At 40.4% G+C, this 17054-nt stretch overlaps 2 protein-coding genes across 2 annotated transcripts in view; both read right to left on the bottom strand.

Annotated features, from left to right (window-relative positions):
* The window catches only part of LOC116725346 (uncharacterized), a 35317-nt gene extending 21092 nt beyond the window's left edge, over nt 1-14225 (bottom strand). The window contains exons 1-40 of the mRNA XM_032571315.1: nt 14099-14225; nt 13691-13890; nt 13481-13593; nt 13232-13338; nt 12918-13094; nt 12394-12602; nt 12210-12304; nt 12074-12099; nt 11906-11927; nt 11782-11809; nt 11607-11688; nt 11386-11532; nt 11090-11301; nt 10891-10994; nt 10688-10806; nt 10413-10580; nt 10005-10204; nt 9795-9907; nt 9546-9652; nt 9272-9442; nt 8979-9184; nt 8800-8900; nt 8566-8690; nt 7560-7715; nt 6729-6934; nt 6529-6614; nt 6263-6390; nt 6017-6142; nt 5729-5919; nt 5558-5649; nt 4733-4863; nt 4473-4597; nt 4242-4368; nt 2398-2610; nt 2084-2254; nt 1515-1661; nt 716-765; nt 498-630; nt 287-369; nt 63-189 (exon numbers count right to left, since the gene is read on the bottom strand). Coding sequence (XP_032427206.1) covers nt 63-189; nt 287-369; nt 498-630; nt 716-765; nt 1515-1661; nt 2084-2254; nt 2398-2610; nt 4242-4368; nt 4473-4597; nt 4733-4863; nt 5558-5649; nt 5729-5919; nt 6017-6142; nt 6263-6390; nt 6529-6614; nt 6729-6934; nt 7560-7715; nt 8566-8690; nt 8800-8900; nt 8979-9184; nt 9272-9442; nt 9546-9652; nt 9795-9907; nt 10005-10204; nt 10413-10580; nt 10688-10806; nt 10891-10994; nt 11090-11301; nt 11386-11532; nt 11607-11688; nt 11782-11809; nt 11906-11927; nt 12074-12099; nt 12210-12304; nt 12394-12602; nt 12918-13094; nt 13232-13338; nt 13481-13593; nt 13691-13854 — 5088 coding nt within the window. The 5' untranslated portion in view covers nt 13855-13890; nt 14099-14225. The remainder of the gene's footprint in view (nt 1-62; nt 190-286; nt 370-497; nt 631-715; nt 766-1514; nt 1662-2083; nt 2255-2397; nt 2611-4241; nt 4369-4472; nt 4598-4732; nt 4864-5557; nt 5650-5728; nt 5920-6016; nt 6143-6262; nt 6391-6528; nt 6615-6728; nt 6935-7559; nt 7716-8565; nt 8691-8799; nt 8901-8978; nt 9185-9271; nt 9443-9545; nt 9653-9794; nt 9908-10004; nt 10205-10412; nt 10581-10687; nt 10807-10890; nt 10995-11089; nt 11302-11385; nt 11533-11606; nt 11689-11781; nt 11810-11905; nt 11928-12073; nt 12100-12209; nt 12305-12393; nt 12603-12917; nt 13095-13231; nt 13339-13480; nt 13594-13690; nt 13891-14098) is intronic.
* A 178-nt stretch (nt 14226-14403) lies between these two features.
* LOC116725614 (uncharacterized protein C1orf146 homolog) lies at nt 14404-15927 on the bottom strand. Its single transcript, XM_032571793.1, has 3 exons — nt 15815-15927; nt 15534-15627; nt 14404-14671 (listed from the first exon to the last, which is right to left on the bottom strand). The coding sequence occupies exons 1-3, from the start codon at nt 15878-15880 to the stop codon at nt 14427-14429; spliced, it is 405 nt and encodes a 134-aa protein (XP_032427684.1). The 5' UTR covers nt 15881-15927; the 3' UTR covers nt 14404-14426.
* Nucleotides 15928-17054: the final 1127 nt, after the last annotated feature.

Here is a 17054-nt window from a genome sequence, read left to right as displayed (position 1 = left end):
TGATGCATGCTGCAGATAGGCTCTTTGTCTTTGTATTGATTCTCTTTTTTATTGGCTCTCACCAAGCAGTCTCTAGCTTCCCTGAACTTCTGTGGGCCCTTGTTCAAGATGCTGGAGGCCACAGAGAAGTCTGCGGCACCCAGGGCAGAGAAGTAGGACCTGCAGTTTGCTTTCTGGACATTTTTGGAGCTGTTGGTGGGGATTGTTGTAAAAAAGATATTAGTGATCAGATAACTTTCAAACAACTGGCACAATAGTTACAATTATTAGGAGGAGAGAGACTCACTCCAAGTAGAGAAGCATGTCTGGAGGATAATCTGTGAAGTTCTGAGAGAGGTCGTCACGGATCAGGTTGTACATGCAGGTCAGCTGGAGGTTACAGTGTGAGAAGGTTGAATTAATTGATTCAAATGATGTGGACTATAACGTTTAATGTAGAGTAGACACGGTTCGCTGCTTCCCATGAAGTGACTTGTTAGTGTTGCTCCAGATCTTACCTGAGGTTCCTTCAGCTCCACCTTAGCCCTGCCTTTCCTCGGCCTGCAGGCGTGGATCAACTGACTGATTTGGGCTTTACTCATTTTCTTAACCGTGCCGCATGTGAAGCCTTGCAGCACAAATGGAGAAAGTCTTTGGAGAAAAGGCAAGAAAGATTACACCGGAGACATTCAAAGATTCACAATAAATACCAGGGTTGGCAGGTTTGTTCACTTACTGCTCAGTGTCAAAATCTGCCTCAGCCAGCGTCGCAAAAAACATGGTGGCCTGAAAAACACAGAAAAAAGACATTAAGATGTTAGTTGAACTTCTGCTTTCTAAATTTGAAAAGCAAAGGAGTAAATTCAGGTTAGCTTGGCGTTAAACTGTTGTCTGAACAAAAACTACAAGCCAATGAAATTAAATACCGAGAACTATAAGATAACAATTTATACTTTCTTACAAACATCTTGTTTTTTTCTGGCACACTTGAATCATAATAAAAAATTATTTAAAAGTGCATATAATGTTTTTTTTTTACTTTCATCAGTGGTAAACAAAGAATAATTTTCATTTATAAGATTACTTTGATTTTATATTGTTCTGAAACATTAAGAAATAGGAAGTACAGACTTGACTGTAGATTTGTTTGCTATTGTTTTAAAAGGTTAAAATTGTATAAGCAGCTGTAGCCAGTGTCTGGATAGATTGATTATGGTCCATGTTAGATATTTTTAGAACGATGCTTTGCTGCACTTAGTTCCTCACATAAACCTTCTGCACGTGTTCAGGTAGCATGAAAAAATGTTCCTTTACATTTCTAAGAAAAATATTGGACACATTTACACATCAGTAGAAGTCTCCAAGTGGACATATTTTCAACTTTTGCGTTACCTTTGCATATTTAATATAGCTTGTCAAACTCTTTTTTACTAATTTAGCTTTGGGGAGATTGCGTGTGTTTCAAAGTTAATCCACTGACAGCCTGGATCTACTTCACGCTATTATCCATTCTGCATTAAACAGGAAACACTGACCTGATCTGCGGTCCACGTCTTCTTGTTTATCGCAGTGATGTTGGCTGTTCCCTCAGGAAACAGCAGCAGGGAGGGTGGGATCTCCATTGCTAAGGCATCAGGGACGTTCTCCACCACTTTGGCTGGACTGGAGTCCACAGAAATGATCTGGATGGAGGTTACATGCATTAGATTATGCATTCACTCAGCAGTAAGCAAGAGAAAAAGTTCTACCAGTTCTTGAGTCTTTTCACTTAATTGGACACTATAATAAAGCTTGTTTTTAAGTCTAATGAGTAGAACTGTTACGTGTTTTAACTGCATCAGTCTGAAAAGCTACACGTGGAACATTTTAGTCGCTGCAACTTGTATAGTTGATGCACAACTTTCAGTCGATGTTTCATTGTGTGTCTTTCATTTATAAATAAAGATTAAAATCAAACATACATATTGAAATATCTGTATTTTCTACACAAATAGGTTCCCAATCCCAACTAGGAACTAAGTGGCAGATTTTTCTTGTTTTATTCACACGATGCTCTGAATAGATGATCATGAATGAAGTTAAGATAGAAGTCTCATCTTTTTACCTTTTTGACAAAAGCCTCCTGGACAACCTTCGGGGCTTCCAGCATGTTGGAAACAAGCGTTGGGTTCTTGGACGCGCTGAGTACTTCAGAAGCTGAGATATTGTTGATTGACTTTGAAGGAACTCCAATGATAAGAGTCCCCAGAGACTCCAGAGAGGCTGCGCTGTTGATCTGTCAGTCATATTCCACCCATTAAAAACATGATCAGTGAACTGGAAGCTGATTGCAGGCAACTTTCTAATCTGTCGAGCTATATTTAGTTTACACTTCATGGATAAAAGACGTGATTATTATGTATATTGTCGGGTTTGTACCTGAAAGCTTGAGGAGGTGATGCGGTGGATGATGTTGCTGGCCTGGTCCTGTCCCCAGGTGTTCACTGAGCTCAGGATGGACAAAGACAAAACCAGCACCTCAGGCGACACAGACAGGATCTGGCTGTTTGTCAGGCCAGAAGACGCATTTCCAAGGTCTTCAAACGTTTGCGCTGTGAAGACCTTGATGTTGGACGCCAGAGCTGCAGATCTCTGTTTAATAAAACATGCATTATTAATGGCTGTGAACTAAATTTCTGGTCAAACATCCCTCTACATCACAACAGTTCATCATATATTAAATAAATATAACTGTTTTTTGTGACATTTTCATATTTTTAAGAATTCTACCATCTTTGTATACAGTCTTTGTATAAATGATCATTTGTGAGCAGATCAACACATCTGAACCTGCTGGGTTTAAATGAACCCAGATTTATAGAACGGTGTGATGGCTCCCTGCTGTGTTGCAATGTGGCCGGTTAATTTTCTTTTAATTAAGGTCTTCAAATTGTGGGAGGCTCTTATGATCATGTGTCCACCTGGATCGTATTTAAGGAACGCCCGTTCCTCTCATCATGGCAGATGAGATCCGGAGCCGGAGCCGGGGCCGGGGCCAGACGGCGTGGGGTGCGGCAGTCGTTTGACCCGGTGTGGGAGCAGAGGCTGAGACCTGTGTGGGCCGTCCACTCCATGGCCGAGCAAGATCTGCACCAGACAGAGGACCAGGCCGAGGGAGCACGCGCTGGTGTAGCGGTTGTTGGGCTGCTGCCCATTACCCCCAGACAATCATTTTTATCAATAATTTTCTCTGAAGGGCTTAAAATGGTTCTTGTTGTCGTGTCCTCCCAGTTTCTTGTTGCAGTCTTCTGAGCCGGGCAACAAAAGGGAATTCTATAGCAAGTTGCATCGGTGACTGAAAGCAAAGCTCAGTAGGCGTTGGTCAGTGGATACTGCCTCTTTGTGCTTAAAAATGTGCAAATTCATCAAATTATTCATGGAAAATGAGCCTATTTGCTGACTTATTCAACAGCTTATCCTGACATATTTGATATAAAATGCAGCTTAGGAAGCTGAAATACCTAGATGCAATGCTAGTTGACATGCTATTGGCTGGGATTTGCAAAGCACTTAATGTAAAAGTGCCATGAATTTTCCTTGGCGCTGATTGGCTAAACCCCCAAGGGCGTAGATAAGGAAGTGCATGGATATTAGCTTCAGCTGTAGTGCTAAGATGGTTTCCACTGTGAGTATTAATGCATATTAGGGTATATTTGGTGTCTGCACAGGCTGCACAATGAAACACTTGTCCTGGGGCCTAAACTGGTCACTGAAGTGATGTGAGGAGGATTGTCGTGAAAATTGGAATGGAGTGGTAAGATCTTTCCAGGTTAACGCAGAAAACAGATCATAAAGGCCTGAGAGACATAAGTGATCTTGCACTGTATCTGTGTTGCCCTGTGACGGACTGGTGATTTGTGACCCCACCTTTTGCCCAATAACTATTGGATACATAAACTGAACTGTGGGGATATACAATGAATGGACAGGAAGGGCTTGAGCTACTGAAATAATCAGTTAAAACCATTTTTAATGGGGTCAGAAGTATTGGTGGATTTCAGCAGATAGCAGTGGTTCCTAACCCCCGCCATTAACAGGGGTCCACTGTATAGACAATATTTGCTTTTATCTTGTTTTCCTGCATTTAAACCCATCAGTGCAATCAAATGATTTCTGTGTGACAAAAAAAGAGAAATCTTGAATGAAATAAAGAGAAAAGCATGTTGCTACAGGTCATACAGACGGTCACTGAGCAGAACCTCTGTGACGTTTTCATCTGGTACCTCAGGATTCTCTGTGCTGTTGCAGAATGTCTTCAGCTTGTCCAAGATGGCCATCGTATCGTTCTCACTAAGAGAAGTAAATAAGGAGCTTGGGATGTCAGGCGAGCAGAGTAAAGAGCCTGGGAGCCTGAATGAAAGGTGACATGTTGAAGGATGATTTTAGCAAAATGAATAAAACTTATTACTTTCTTGTAATAATAATGTTTCCTTTTCAAACTGGTGGATAGTTACATCATGAGTCCAAAGGATGGGTAGAACTCATAAAGCTGCAAGATGTAGTAGTCTGTTACATCTTGTGGGATCGCTGCGTTGTTAAAGAGCTCCAGATTAGCTTTATCCTCCAAGAACACAATCAGCTTCAAAAATAGATGAGCAAAACACAAAACAGGTCAGAGACATTCGGACGAAACCTGCTGGATCACACAGGTCAAGTTTGTAAAATTCTGATTTTGTTTGTTGGTAGGTTCCGATTTGAAAGTTTGCAGAAATACCTGAGAGGTGTTGACAAAGTTTTTGAAATCATCAAGAGTGATAAATATCACAAAGCTGCCGATGTAGTTGACAAACCAGGAGGTGGAGTTCAGATCTGGGTCTGTGGCGTTGTAGCATCTGGCCACAGATTCTGAGGAAAAACAGGGATTTTCAGTGTTTTAGGCAGCAGACTTCACTAATGTCATTAAAATGTAATAGATGTTTTCTATCCGTTTCCAAAAATCAAACTTTTCATGGACTTATTACTGTCTCAATGCATAAACACTGTTACATGCTGTGGTGACTGCATGTGTGTTTGTCAATTCCAGGTTGCTGCTGAGTTCTTGCAACTTAAGCAGTCGCAGCTGGTTCCACTCTGCCTCATGAAGTATAAAGCTGGGTGGGAACTGATCTCAGGGCCTCTTGGCCAACTGGGCAGCATGTGCGCTGCAGCTTTGTGGTGGTTTGAGGGAAGTGTGTGCACTTATTCTCTTTTTCCAGGCTAGTAGATGAGTGGGGCATGAGTGTTTATGAAGACACCAGGTTCCTGGTCTCTCCCAGGTTAGATTGTTGGAGGATTGTGTCTTATTAGAAACCCTGGATTTTGTTATTTACACTCTCATTTTTTCCTCAGGTTTTTCAAGATTCTACCTGGCTTATTTTTAAATAAAACATTAACTACAGCCTCCTGGTTTTGCCTCTTCATACCCGGGTCATTTGTTACTTTCCCCTCCTCTACCCCTAGACTTGGAGATGTAACAACACCAATTAATCAAAAATATATTCTTAAAGTGTAAAAGAGACTTAAGACGTCTCTCGTGTCACATTTTTCTCCAAAATCTCACCAGCACCCAAGTAGCTTCTGATGGTGGTGTACACATCTGGCTGTCCAAAGTCTGAACCGGTGAAGGTGAAGTTCTTTCCCATGAAAGACACCCTGTGGAACAGGAAGCAATGAAATGTGGTTACATGGGGACCTTTTGTCAATGTTATGACAACATGAGACACTGACTCACAGTTTTTGGAAGGTGAGACATGAGGCATTCTGCACTTTGTTGAAGCTCATGAGATCCTTGGTGAGGAACCTCAGATAGTTCCTCAAACGTACGTTAAACCACAGATCAACCTCAGATCTTCTGTTGCTGCTCAGAGCCAAAGGCCAAACACAGGGAAGGATGATCCTCCTCACATCATCTGGGACGTCCTCCTGCAGGTGTTGTACAGAAATATTAAACAGTGAGGAGAACACAACCAGATTCACCCATAGATGTTACTACACATTTAAATTTGAGATGAGGACATACGTTTTCTAGGAAGGAAGGAGTGTTGTTGTAGTTGTTGAAGATGATACAGATGCCTGAACTGTTATTGCCGACATCAGGCTGATTGAGGAACTGACTCAGCTCTGATGTGCTGATGGTATTTAGGAGCTGGAGAAGAATAAAACCATGTTTCAATTCTCTGATGCAGATATAACACTTCATTGCCACCTTGCCACTAAACCTGACAACACAAATCTACATGAATGTATTCATTCTTTTGTAGCGTACCTCTGACTCGCGCTTTGGTGGCAGAAGAGATATGAATGTCACCACATCAGGAAATCCAAAGCTGAGGAAGATGTTCTGCAGGAAGATGTAGAAGCTTCCACCACTGTAACACTTCAGCGGCGTTGGATCTGTGTTGCAAAGTATGTTATAATATTTTACACATACTGTAGATGCAATAAAAACAAACACATTTGGAGCAGACCGCCCTCCCGTGTTTGTTGTAGTTCTGGTAAATCAGGTGCTGTGCAGCACGTTTATAGACAAACCTTGGAGGAAAATGAGGATGTTTCTGTAGACCTCGGTTTTAGTGTTGTTGCTGAGCGTTGTCTGTATTGTGTGAAGCACATTTATCCTGAATAAACATGAGATTAATTCAACAGTTAGAAAATGCTCTAACAAAATTCTACAGTTCAGTCACTGTTTTCTATTTCCTGCAAACTCTTGTTTGGGTCATTTAAGTTCTTACGTCTCCTGGCTGGTGGCACAGCTCCTGTTTGCTGCCAGACTGACAAAGCGGGGCACCAGATTTGCAGAGAGGTCAATGAGCAACGGCTGCAGTCGCCTTAGCCACTGCAGGAAGTCTTCGTCACTGACAGCTGGAAGACCTCCCCTGTCAAAAACCGCCAGGAGGAAGGCAGATTTCACTTCCTGTGTGTAGTTCACAGACTGGGCCTGCAGGGAGACAGAGCAGGAAATACAATCAAACTATGATCAGAATGTATTATTTTTAATAAGGCCTTCATATTATATAATCCATTTTAAATACTAATTGCGTCAATATTAAAGCATCCGAATTGTACTGAGTGAAAATTGTACATGTTCTACTCTTAACTTTTTCATAGGGTAATGTCATAGTGTGAAGCAGATAGCTGCTATATCTGGTGGTGTCACATCTTTAATTTGTTGGAGTAAAATGTAGAAGTAAGCTGATCGTTGGGTATTTACTTTAAATAATCTTTAGTTTTTCATAAGAATGTGATGTGACTGAAATTTAGGAAACATCAGGCTTTCTTAAGCTTGATATTTTCTTAAACGTAAATTAGGAACTTTCATGATTAGGAAATTAGGCCAGAAATATGAGTGAGATTTGAAGTTTTGGCTTTTAGATGAAAATTATGAATAAATCACATGAATGTCCACTGAAATCGTCAGTTTACTCTGTTTTAAAAATAGTGACAGTTTATGTTTATTAAAAGTTCTGTAAATCTTCAACAATCAGGTAAAAAAAAACCCTGCAACTTTTAACCAACAAAACTTTCATGACTGAGCAGAAGGTGAGCAGGTCAGCTTTGTTTACCGCAACTGCTTGAGCGAGTGAATCAAAGAAAGCAGCAAAGTCAGCCGGCTCGATGACTGTCATGACTTTTGTCACATCTTGCGTTCCGTTTAGCTGCGAAGGGGTTGCTGCAAGCTCCTTCAGCTGACTGAAAGTGAGAAGATCTGCCACCTCAGCCTAGACACAAGAAGCCATGAATCACTTTAGATATAATTCAACTGTTAGGAGCCTAGCTGTTAGCCTAATTTCAGCAGCAGACTATTCATATTTAAACATCGTTTCATTTAGATAAGTAAGCCACTGCTACAGCAAAACAAAACAATTATCAGCATTAGATGACAGCATGACACATACATATCCTCAAACCCTTCTTAGAAATCCTCATCCTGTAATTACTACTGCTGAGAATAAATAATTCTGTGTTTTGCTCTATCTCTTTTAGCTATTTGCATGTTCATATCCACATACATGCATTCACATACAGCAGGCATGCAAAGCTAAAGCTAAAGGAAATGACACGTAAGGAAACACCCTCTTTAGGGCGTAGCTTAGAGGCTAACAAAGTGAATTACAAACTGTAGCTTGATGCCATTTTCCTCTGTTAGCCCATAAGGAGAGCATGAACTATGCACCAGCTGTATTTTGATGTTAACAAATAGAATTTATGAATTCAACTCATTGACTTTTCTTCAACCTGATAAATCAAGAACCTAATGGAGAAAGGATAATTCTCCACACTACACTTCCATTCATGCTAAAAAAGTAAAATTATAGCTCATAACCTCTTTTATTAAAAAATAATCAATCACTTAGCATATTTCATTAAATTAACAACTTAAACATATAAATTTAAACAACAATAAAATATCTTTTATCTTTCCACTGCTGACTTACAAACATTCAGACACACGCATTCATATGTGAGCAAAGCCATAAGCTTAAATTTGATCAACATACATTTACAAATTGCATAAAATCAGTGAAAATATGCTAATTTTAGGATTAAAATCCTTAAGGTAGTACTTACTCCTTTGAAATCTTTCTTCAGAGACAGAAAATTCTTAAAAGAGGCTTGAAGACGAAACTGACCAAAGTTGTCTTTAAGCCAACCTCTGTCATTAGTTTCAGTCCCAGCGTCAACACAGGAAAGCCCTAAACATCAAACGATCAAATGGTTAGATTTTACAAAACATGAACGACAATTAATGCATTTTATGTGGGTCAGAAAATCCACCATTACTCTGTTATTAAACACGGTTACCTGAAGTTAACTGAGCTTTGAGATAGTCTAATCCAAACTTTAGAACCTCTTGGTTCTGTGCTTCGGAGAGCTGGCTGATAGTGTTGTCCAATCCTTTGACCCTGATAATAAAAGCATGTATATTCAGTTGCTCCAAGGGTAAATAAAAAACTTGGGAGCATGGTTGAAGTTTCACTCACACTTGTTGGTATGAACTGCAGGAGATGTTTCTGGGAATTATTTCAAAGGTTGTTGATTTGATGCTTGGGAGGAAGAGTGGGAGGTAGACCTGGAACCATAATCTGAAGCCCTCAGGATTTAAAAGGTGGAACTTTGGTGCAAGTGCTGTTATTGTCAGATTTAGAATATTGTCACGCATGTTGGGGTTAACAGCAGTCAGATTTTGCTAAAAAGAAAAAAAGAAAATTGAGCAAAATCTTTAGATGTCAACTGAAAAACACAAAAATATATCCATAAAAAACACAGATCTAACCTGAGCAAGACCACCAACAAATGTGTTGAAGAAGGACTCCAGGTTGTCCAAGGAAGCTGATGTAGTGAAACGTTCAAAAACAGTGATGACAAGAGAGACATTGGCAAGAATATCGGATTGAAGGAGAAATTCAGCTTTTTGTCCAGAAGAAAGTGAATCTACTATGGTAATCTGTGAGTAAGAAGAAAAACATATAATGAATGAAAATATTTGAAATTTTTTGTAAATTAACTACACAAACATTTCAGAAATAAAAAAAAATACTCAAATTTACCTGAGAGAGGTTGAAGAATTTGAGCTCAGAATATGTTGCGTATGGAGAAAATGGGCCCAGGTTTGTTTCCACCCACTGGGAATCGGTCTGGATGTTAACCCTGCAAGCTAAGGCACAGGTATGCACACATCAACTTTCCTTTCTTCTCACTATTTTGTCCATTTTTGTTTTAATTGTTATGAGGGATTTGTACTTTACCATCAACAAAGCCGTGGCCAAGACACCACGGTGTTAATATAGCAAACTTACCTGGCTGGTTGATGACATCAGCAGAGTTTATCAGGTACTGCAGTAAAACAGCTGCAATTTCTTCTTGTCTTTCCTGAGCTATGTCAGACACAACTTTGCCCATCCCACTCACACTGCAAAGATTGGAATAAATCTTTTAGACACGGTCCCTTAAGACTTCTCTGTGATTTGGAGCATTCAAAACGTTGATGTTCTTCATATACAACTCACATGACATGGTATTTTGTGCAGCTGATGTTGGTAATTACACCTCGGAGCATTTGTGGAGTGAAACTTGGGAGAACCGGGACCAGTTTGACATGGAACCAGTCAAAAAGATCCTTTTCAGGGAACTTTGGGAAAAGGGGACCCATGATGTCGTAGGTCTTGTTCATGATGCGATCTCTCACGTCAACTTGAAACTCTGGAACCTTAATATTCATGACAGGAGAGAAATCCAATACCACTTAGTTGCTGCGATGCAAGTCCACCATGTGGTACTTTTGAAAAGTGGCAAAAACAGCAAGGTCCTATGAATTACTCCAATATTATGATTTGAATAGCTTTTCAATTGACATAGCCTGGTTTGACATAGCTTTTCAAACCAGGATTCTTGTGCCACTTGAAGGTGTAGCTTACCTCCCCCTTCTCTGTAAGTTTGGTAAAGAATGCGTCCACGTTTTCAACAGCGTTTCCAACCTGCAGTCGCTCAAAGACTTGATCGACAAATTTTGTGTCATTTGAGATGTCTGTGCTCAGCAGTAACTCTGCTACCTGAGAGGGAGACAGTTTCGACAAGGCTTCGGCCTGCAAGGATAGAAAACAAGAATTCAGCTTGAAGTCATTGTGGAACTTCAGGGTGGAAAATTCTGCAGAGCCCCCCTTAAATCTTCTCAACTGCAGTAGTTACTCACACTGGAGAAGTTTGGATAAAGGGCTCGCAAATCCTCTATGCTCGCAAATTGAGAGAAATTGCCAAGGTTGGCCTGTAGCCAGTACTGACTGCTATTGGCAGATGACACGCAGCCTGGGTCTGCAAAACAACAGGAGTCAGAACATCGCTTGGTGTACAATCACTACATTACCAAGGAGGCCCGGGGAGCCTGCATGCACTTACCTGGCAAATCCTTTCTGGAAAGGAACGGTTGGATGAAGTGAGTAAAGACTGCCCGCTTTCTGTTGTCGTCCATCAGTGGGCTTTGGTTGCTGAATGCTCCGACGCTAAAATTTGAGCAAGGGATTTTAACGTCAAAGGAGCCTGCCAGTTTCTTTGAGATATTGTGAACGCTCATGCAATAAGTCCTCCAGGTACTTACACAATCTGGTAGGTCTGGCAGCTGAAGTTGTAGGTGCCAAGGCAGAAGAGGAAATTTGTTGACGGGGAGGCCAGGAATGGACCGAGACGCATCTGGAACCAACTTCTAACAAAATCTTCACTCTTCAGTTGATCCTGTGTAAGGTTTTTAGCAACCACTTCTCTCAGAGCATCAAGAGGATTGGAATAGGCAGCGCCCATGGCGGCGGGGGCCTGGAATTTGGGGAAAGATAGGTAGCATGTAGAAATTACACCAAAAAGCGCTCAGTATTTTTGAAATGATGGCACTGGATATACCATGGCGGAGAATGAGGCCAGAGCCTGGCTGAGTACGGGAGAAGCTTTTTGGAAAAGAAGCTGCCAAACTTCCACCACGTACATCTGGTTGCTTTCCAGAGAGCACTTCAAGAGCATGGCCAAGTTTTCTGCTGAGAGTCTTCTTGTCTGAAGAAGAAAGAAGTCAAACTTTCAGCACGTAGCGTTGTTTTGGATTTACAGCTTGCAATGAAACATCTTACCGGGGCACAGGCATGTTCAGTGATGGTGAAGTTGCACACGGCTTCAGTAGAATTGTCATCTTTCAGTGCTTGGAGTTGAGAGCTGTGCAATGTAACCATAAAACATTGTAGCCTTGGTTACATCGGGCAAACCCACTTGCTAACACTGCATCACATAAGACAGTCATCCTCTTACCTGTCTACCTCGGAGCAGATGAGTTTTTCTGTAAAAACACCAGAATCGTGCATGAGCTACTGCTTTTTGACACATTATATGTTGTTTCATCAATTCATAGATGGCTTATTCTCAGCAAACTTACCATCAACATGTGTGTCTTTGCACTGGGGACAAACAAAGCAACAACTGTTAGGTCAGTGGCAAAAGCTACATAGACTTACACAGCGGCAATGTGCCACCCTCTAGTCCTGTAAATGAACATGACATGGTGTCTACATTCGGTGTGAAACACCTTTGAACCTGAGCTTACCGTGAAAGAATCCTGTTTTGCACAATCTGTTTGAAAGAAAGGTGAAATTAGACATGGCTTCAATATGTCTCTTAAAGTAATAGTTGTACCGGGCTTTTCTGAAGGATTTTCTCAGCGAAGCATTGGCCACACATACCTGGGAAGGCCTCCTGCAGTGATTCCAGGCTTGATCTCACGTCCATTGAAATGTGCAGCGGCAGGATGTTCAGGCTTTCCATTAGGCCAGTGACTCTGAAAAGAAGAGAGGAAAACCGTCATTAAGGGGACTGGTATCGTAGTTTGATGTGGATCAAATTCCTATCTTAGGGGTTTGGTCTTACATAGCTCCGTAGGATTCACAGCTGATGTTACGGGGTATCACCCACAGGCTGTCAGGTTGGATGCTTGCTATCACAGGAATCAAATAGTCTTGGAACCACAGCTGGTAGTCTTCTACTTCAAAGATGACAAATTCAGGAGCAAGGCTGCTCAGAGTCAGGTTTAAGATGGTCTCTCGTACCGCCACATTTTGGATGTAGGTTGTGTTTGTCTGTTAGGGAAAGCAGGAAAATTGTAACTCAGGAGGACCTTTCATTCCAAGAGTATCCCGCAAACAGCTCAACAAGGTCCGTGGCAAAGCTTTGGACTCTGCTTTCATCAAAACCAACACAAAAGATTTCTTGACCAACATTTGATCCGCCAATCATTTGAAATACGTATTACCTTCATTTACTTTTTACCTCTATTATATACCATGCCAGTCCTAAGCAGGAGTTTTATGGCATATCATTTGGGGGCGGGGGGGGGGGGAAATGTAGAAGAAAAACTTTGGAGCAAAATGACAAAGTTAAAGTTTGGCGTGTACCTGCTGGAGGGACCGTGTGAACACTTGGAAAAACTGACCAAGCTGCTCCACATTGCCGGACTCTGTCAAGTTTGTGAGCACCTCCTTTACGAGGGTGGCATCCTCCAGACCATGGCTGTCTGGATCTGTTAGAAGCTCAGCTTTCTGTTTGGGTGAAAGAACGCTCACAAGTGCTCCCTGATGAAACAAGACAAGAGAACACGTGAATTTCATTTCTCTTTCACATGACGCACCACGCCGTGTATGGGCCTGCCACAAAGCGGAGACTGTGCTCTAGTTCTCGCAGAGCATCTACAGTAGGGTGTGTGGCTTACCTGAGAGAGGTTGAAGAATTTGAGCTCAGAATATGTTGCGTATGGAGAAAATGGGCCCAGGTTTGTTTCCACCCACTGGGAATCGGTCTGGATGTTAACCCTGCAAGCTAAGGCACAGGTATGCACACATCAACTTTCCTTTCTTCTCACTATTTTGTCCATTTTTGTTTTAATTGTTATGAGGGATTTGTACTTTACCATCAACAAAGCCGTGGCCAAGACACCACGGTGTTAATATAGCAAACTTACCTGGCTGGTTGATGACATCAGCAGAGTTTATCAGGTACTGCAGTAAAACAGCTGCAATTTCTTCTTGTCTTTCCTGAGCTATGTCAGACACAACTTTGCCCATCCCACTCACACTGCAAAGATTGGAATAAATCTTTTAGACACGGTCCCTTAAGACTTCTCTGTGATTTGGAGCATTCAAAACGTTGATGTTCTTCATATACAACTCACATGACATGGTATTTTGTGCAGCTGATGTTGGTAATTACACCTCGGAGCATTTGTGGAGTGAAACTTGGGAGAACCGGGACCAGTTTGACATGGAACCAGTCAAAAAGATCCTTTTCAGGGAACTTTGGGAAAAGGGGACCCATGATGTCGTAGGTCTTGTTCATGATGCGATCTCTCACGTCAACTTGAAACTCTGGAACCTTAATATTCATGACAGGAGAGAAATCCAATACCACTTAGTTGCTGCGATGCAAGTCCACCATGTGGTACTTTTGAAAAGTGGCAAAAACAGCAAGGTCCTATGAATTACTCCAATATTATGATTTGAATAGCTTTTCAATTGACATAGCCTGGTTTGACATAGCTTTTCAAACCAGGATTCTTGTGCCACTTGAAGGTGTAGCTTACCTCCCCCTTCTCTGTAAGTTTGGTAAAGAATGCGTCCACGTTTTCAACAGCGTTTCCAACCTGCAGTCGCTCAAAGACTTGATCGACAAATTTTGTGTCATTTGAGATGTCTGTGCTCAGCAGTAACTCTTTTCTTTGTGAGATGGGGAAAAAAGACAGAGATAAAACCAACATAAGTAAAATAACTTATTTCACAAGGCCTATGAGGGAAAAAATTGAGTTATTTCAACACTATACCAGGGGCTGATGGCAGGCAGGAAAACACCCACCATGTATATTAAAGAAAATGGGAAAAGGAACTGAAGGAACATAAGTGAGGAAGAATGGTTTAAAATCTGTAAAACACAGCGCACAGCCACCTAACCGTGTATGAAGAGATGGAAAGCAGTGGCACTACATACCTGTGCTGAATCACAGTCAAAACCTGCAGTTCTTTTTCCCCATTAAAGGGAGAATAGAGAAGTAGAAAGCAGTTCCTGTGGACCTGCACAAATTTTTCAATGCGTTCAGTTAATCCTGATTCCTCCAGAGGCTCTGGGAGGTCCTGAGGATCAACCAGCAGGAAGGCGGTACCTAGGAATTAAAGCAATATGTGTTATTACAGGTGGTTATTCATTAAATGCTTGTGTTTTAAAAGACCCAGCAGATCTCTATTTACATTAAGCACACTTTGACTCCAATATGTAGATAAGCCTGAACATTTTTGTATCCATAGCAGATTTAGATTGAAAATAATTTTCATTTAAGCAAGAAATTTGCTACTGATAAATGAGAATGACATCTCTGAAAACATAATGAAACAATGTATAAGAAGAGGCATTTATGGGGAAAAAAACAAACATTTTATTAATAATAGATAATCAATTAATACCTAATACTTAAAATAATTTTGGGCATATGTGCACATTGCAGATACTATAGTTTAAGCAACTCCTTCCAACAATTCTATCCCTTAAATGTCTGGTGTTTTACAGTCTTCATCATGCCATTTATTCACTAATATTCTCTAGAACCCAATTGGGCCCTTTAGGGAACAGTTGCATTTAACCTGGAATTTAAATAGCACACAGCTGGACTCAATCTGCTAATTAGGTCATTAGGTCAACTAATTGGCTGAACTGGGTTTTATTCATGAGTATTAGAGTAAAGGGGGTAAAATAGTACCAAAATCAGCTTTCCTTTTGGTTGCAAAAAATTACAAATGTGGAAAAATATGCATCAGTTTGCTTTATGTTCAACAACAAAATGAAATATAAGTATTTCGCAGTAACATAAATTGTAAACAATAAAAAAAGGTGTAGGAAAGGAATGTATCTGTGACTTGAATGTTTTATCTAAAGTCATTACGAAGGCACATTCGTTCCAACCAAAGCGAAACAGGACTTAGGGTTCATAATTATATTTAGACGAGATGGAAAACCGATTATTAGCTTACCTGAAAGAGGGAAAATGAAGGCCCCAGTTTCCACGCTGTCAGAAAACCTTATTCTGTGCTGCTGTGCGCTGAGCGTCCTGCAGCTGTCATGGTTCTATCGAAACATTTTCAGAAAATAATAATTGAGACTACGGTACTTAACTTACTGAACACTTTGCCCACGAGCGCTGACATTTCACAGCAGGTGCTAGCTTAGGTTAGCTACAGAGCTTGTTATTCCAATAATTTACACTTATATTTTTGTCAAAAAGAAAGAAAAGCTGTTAAATAATTCTCATTACCTGGAGGGATGAGCTAATTATTATTGTCGTTCTCCATTGAGCGATAGTTTCACTGGGCGAAGCCATTTCTGATAAAGATGGACTTAATGACCCAGTTCAGAAAATTACGTCGACAAAACTGCTCTGTATGGCAAGTCGAGTAAACATTTAATCCAAAACCACGTCTATATCTACTATAGAGGCCATGAATATAATTTCTTCTCGCGAAAATGAGCAAAACTTATTTAAACATATCAACAAGAATCTACTAGTACAAATTATGTTTATCATGTCAAATCCCTAAAGTATTTAGGACATTTTTACATTTAGTTGGACTGTAAAATCAGTTTTCCTTGTAATAATTAACTTTTATATATCAGTCTTCCAATCCAGAATCAACATTTCAACTACTACTAGGACAACTGATGTCACATTCCCTATTCAAGTGTAATCCTGTAATTCCCATTCCTTTACAGCTGCATTCATCCACAGGAACACTGCAGATTGCTGAGTCAGAATTATTGAGAGATCTAATTTATGATTTTTAAAAACCCACTGATAACGAAATCTGGTTTTTGCGCTTGTTTTGTAGTGTTAGCACCAAACCGCTAGATGCCGCTAGCGTTATGTAAAACCTTGGATGACTTCTTTTTGCCTATTTTGTCAACCCTGCTTGAGTATATATAACCGTATACTAATTGTAATATTGATTTTTAAAGTTAATTATCAGGTTAGATCAGCTCAGGTTGAATTAATAAATTAACGAGCTACATACCATTGGGTGATGATATTCCCCTGTTTTACACCCTCAGTTCTAACTTAAATATATGGCTGTTATCTAAAAAAACAACAAAAAAAAAAACTAAGTTGACATTTATAAATTACTAAAAGAAAAAACAAACAAATAAAGTTGAAACACATATGACCACCTCCTTCATTTTTTTCCAGAAACACAACCTTTTATTTTACATTTAACGGGAGCCAAAAGGCTAATATGATTTTTCTTTAAGAAACGTCAGTAACCCATATTGTAAGACTACAAAGAAAGAAAAGTCTTAAGAAAAGGACACCATTTCTTCTAGAGTCTTTTGTCTGTTACGGTTTTTAAAAGAGACACCAACGGAACAGTCCAATCTACAAAAATATCTGCATGCATACCAGCCTGGCTCGTGTCAAATAGTCTTTTAAGGGCGGAATGACAAATGTGAATGGAAGTGGTGTAAAGTCCACCAATCTGCACAATCCAGGACATGATGTGAGT

This window comes from Xiphophorus hellerii, chromosome 9 (genome assembly GCF_003331165.1).
Source record: "Xiphophorus hellerii strain 12219 chromosome 9, Xiphophorus_hellerii-4.1, whole genome shotgun sequence".
Lineage (NCBI taxonomy): Eukaryota > Metazoa > Chordata > Actinopteri > Cyprinodontiformes > Poeciliidae > Xiphophorus > Xiphophorus hellerii.
The sequence above is the reverse complement of the archived record's forward strand: the minus strand, read 5'-3'. Positions and strand labels throughout refer to the sequence as shown.

What these genes read in the sequence shown, in the direction of transcription:
- LOC116725614 (XM_032571793.1), bottom strand. Translation starts at nt 15,880, where the DNA reads ATGGCTTCGCCCAGTGAAACTATCGCTCAATGGAGAACGACAATAATA. An exon ending in TAATTAGCTCATCCCTCCAG is followed by an intron (nt 15,628 to 15,814) that starts GTAATGAGAATT and finishes ATGTTTCGATAG; the next exon opens with AACCATGACAGCTGCAGGAC. An exon ending in CTTCATTTTCCCTCTTTCAG is followed by an intron (nt 14,672 to 15,533) that starts GTAAGCTAATAA and finishes TTTAATTCCTAG; the next exon opens with GTACCGCCTTCCTGCTGGTT.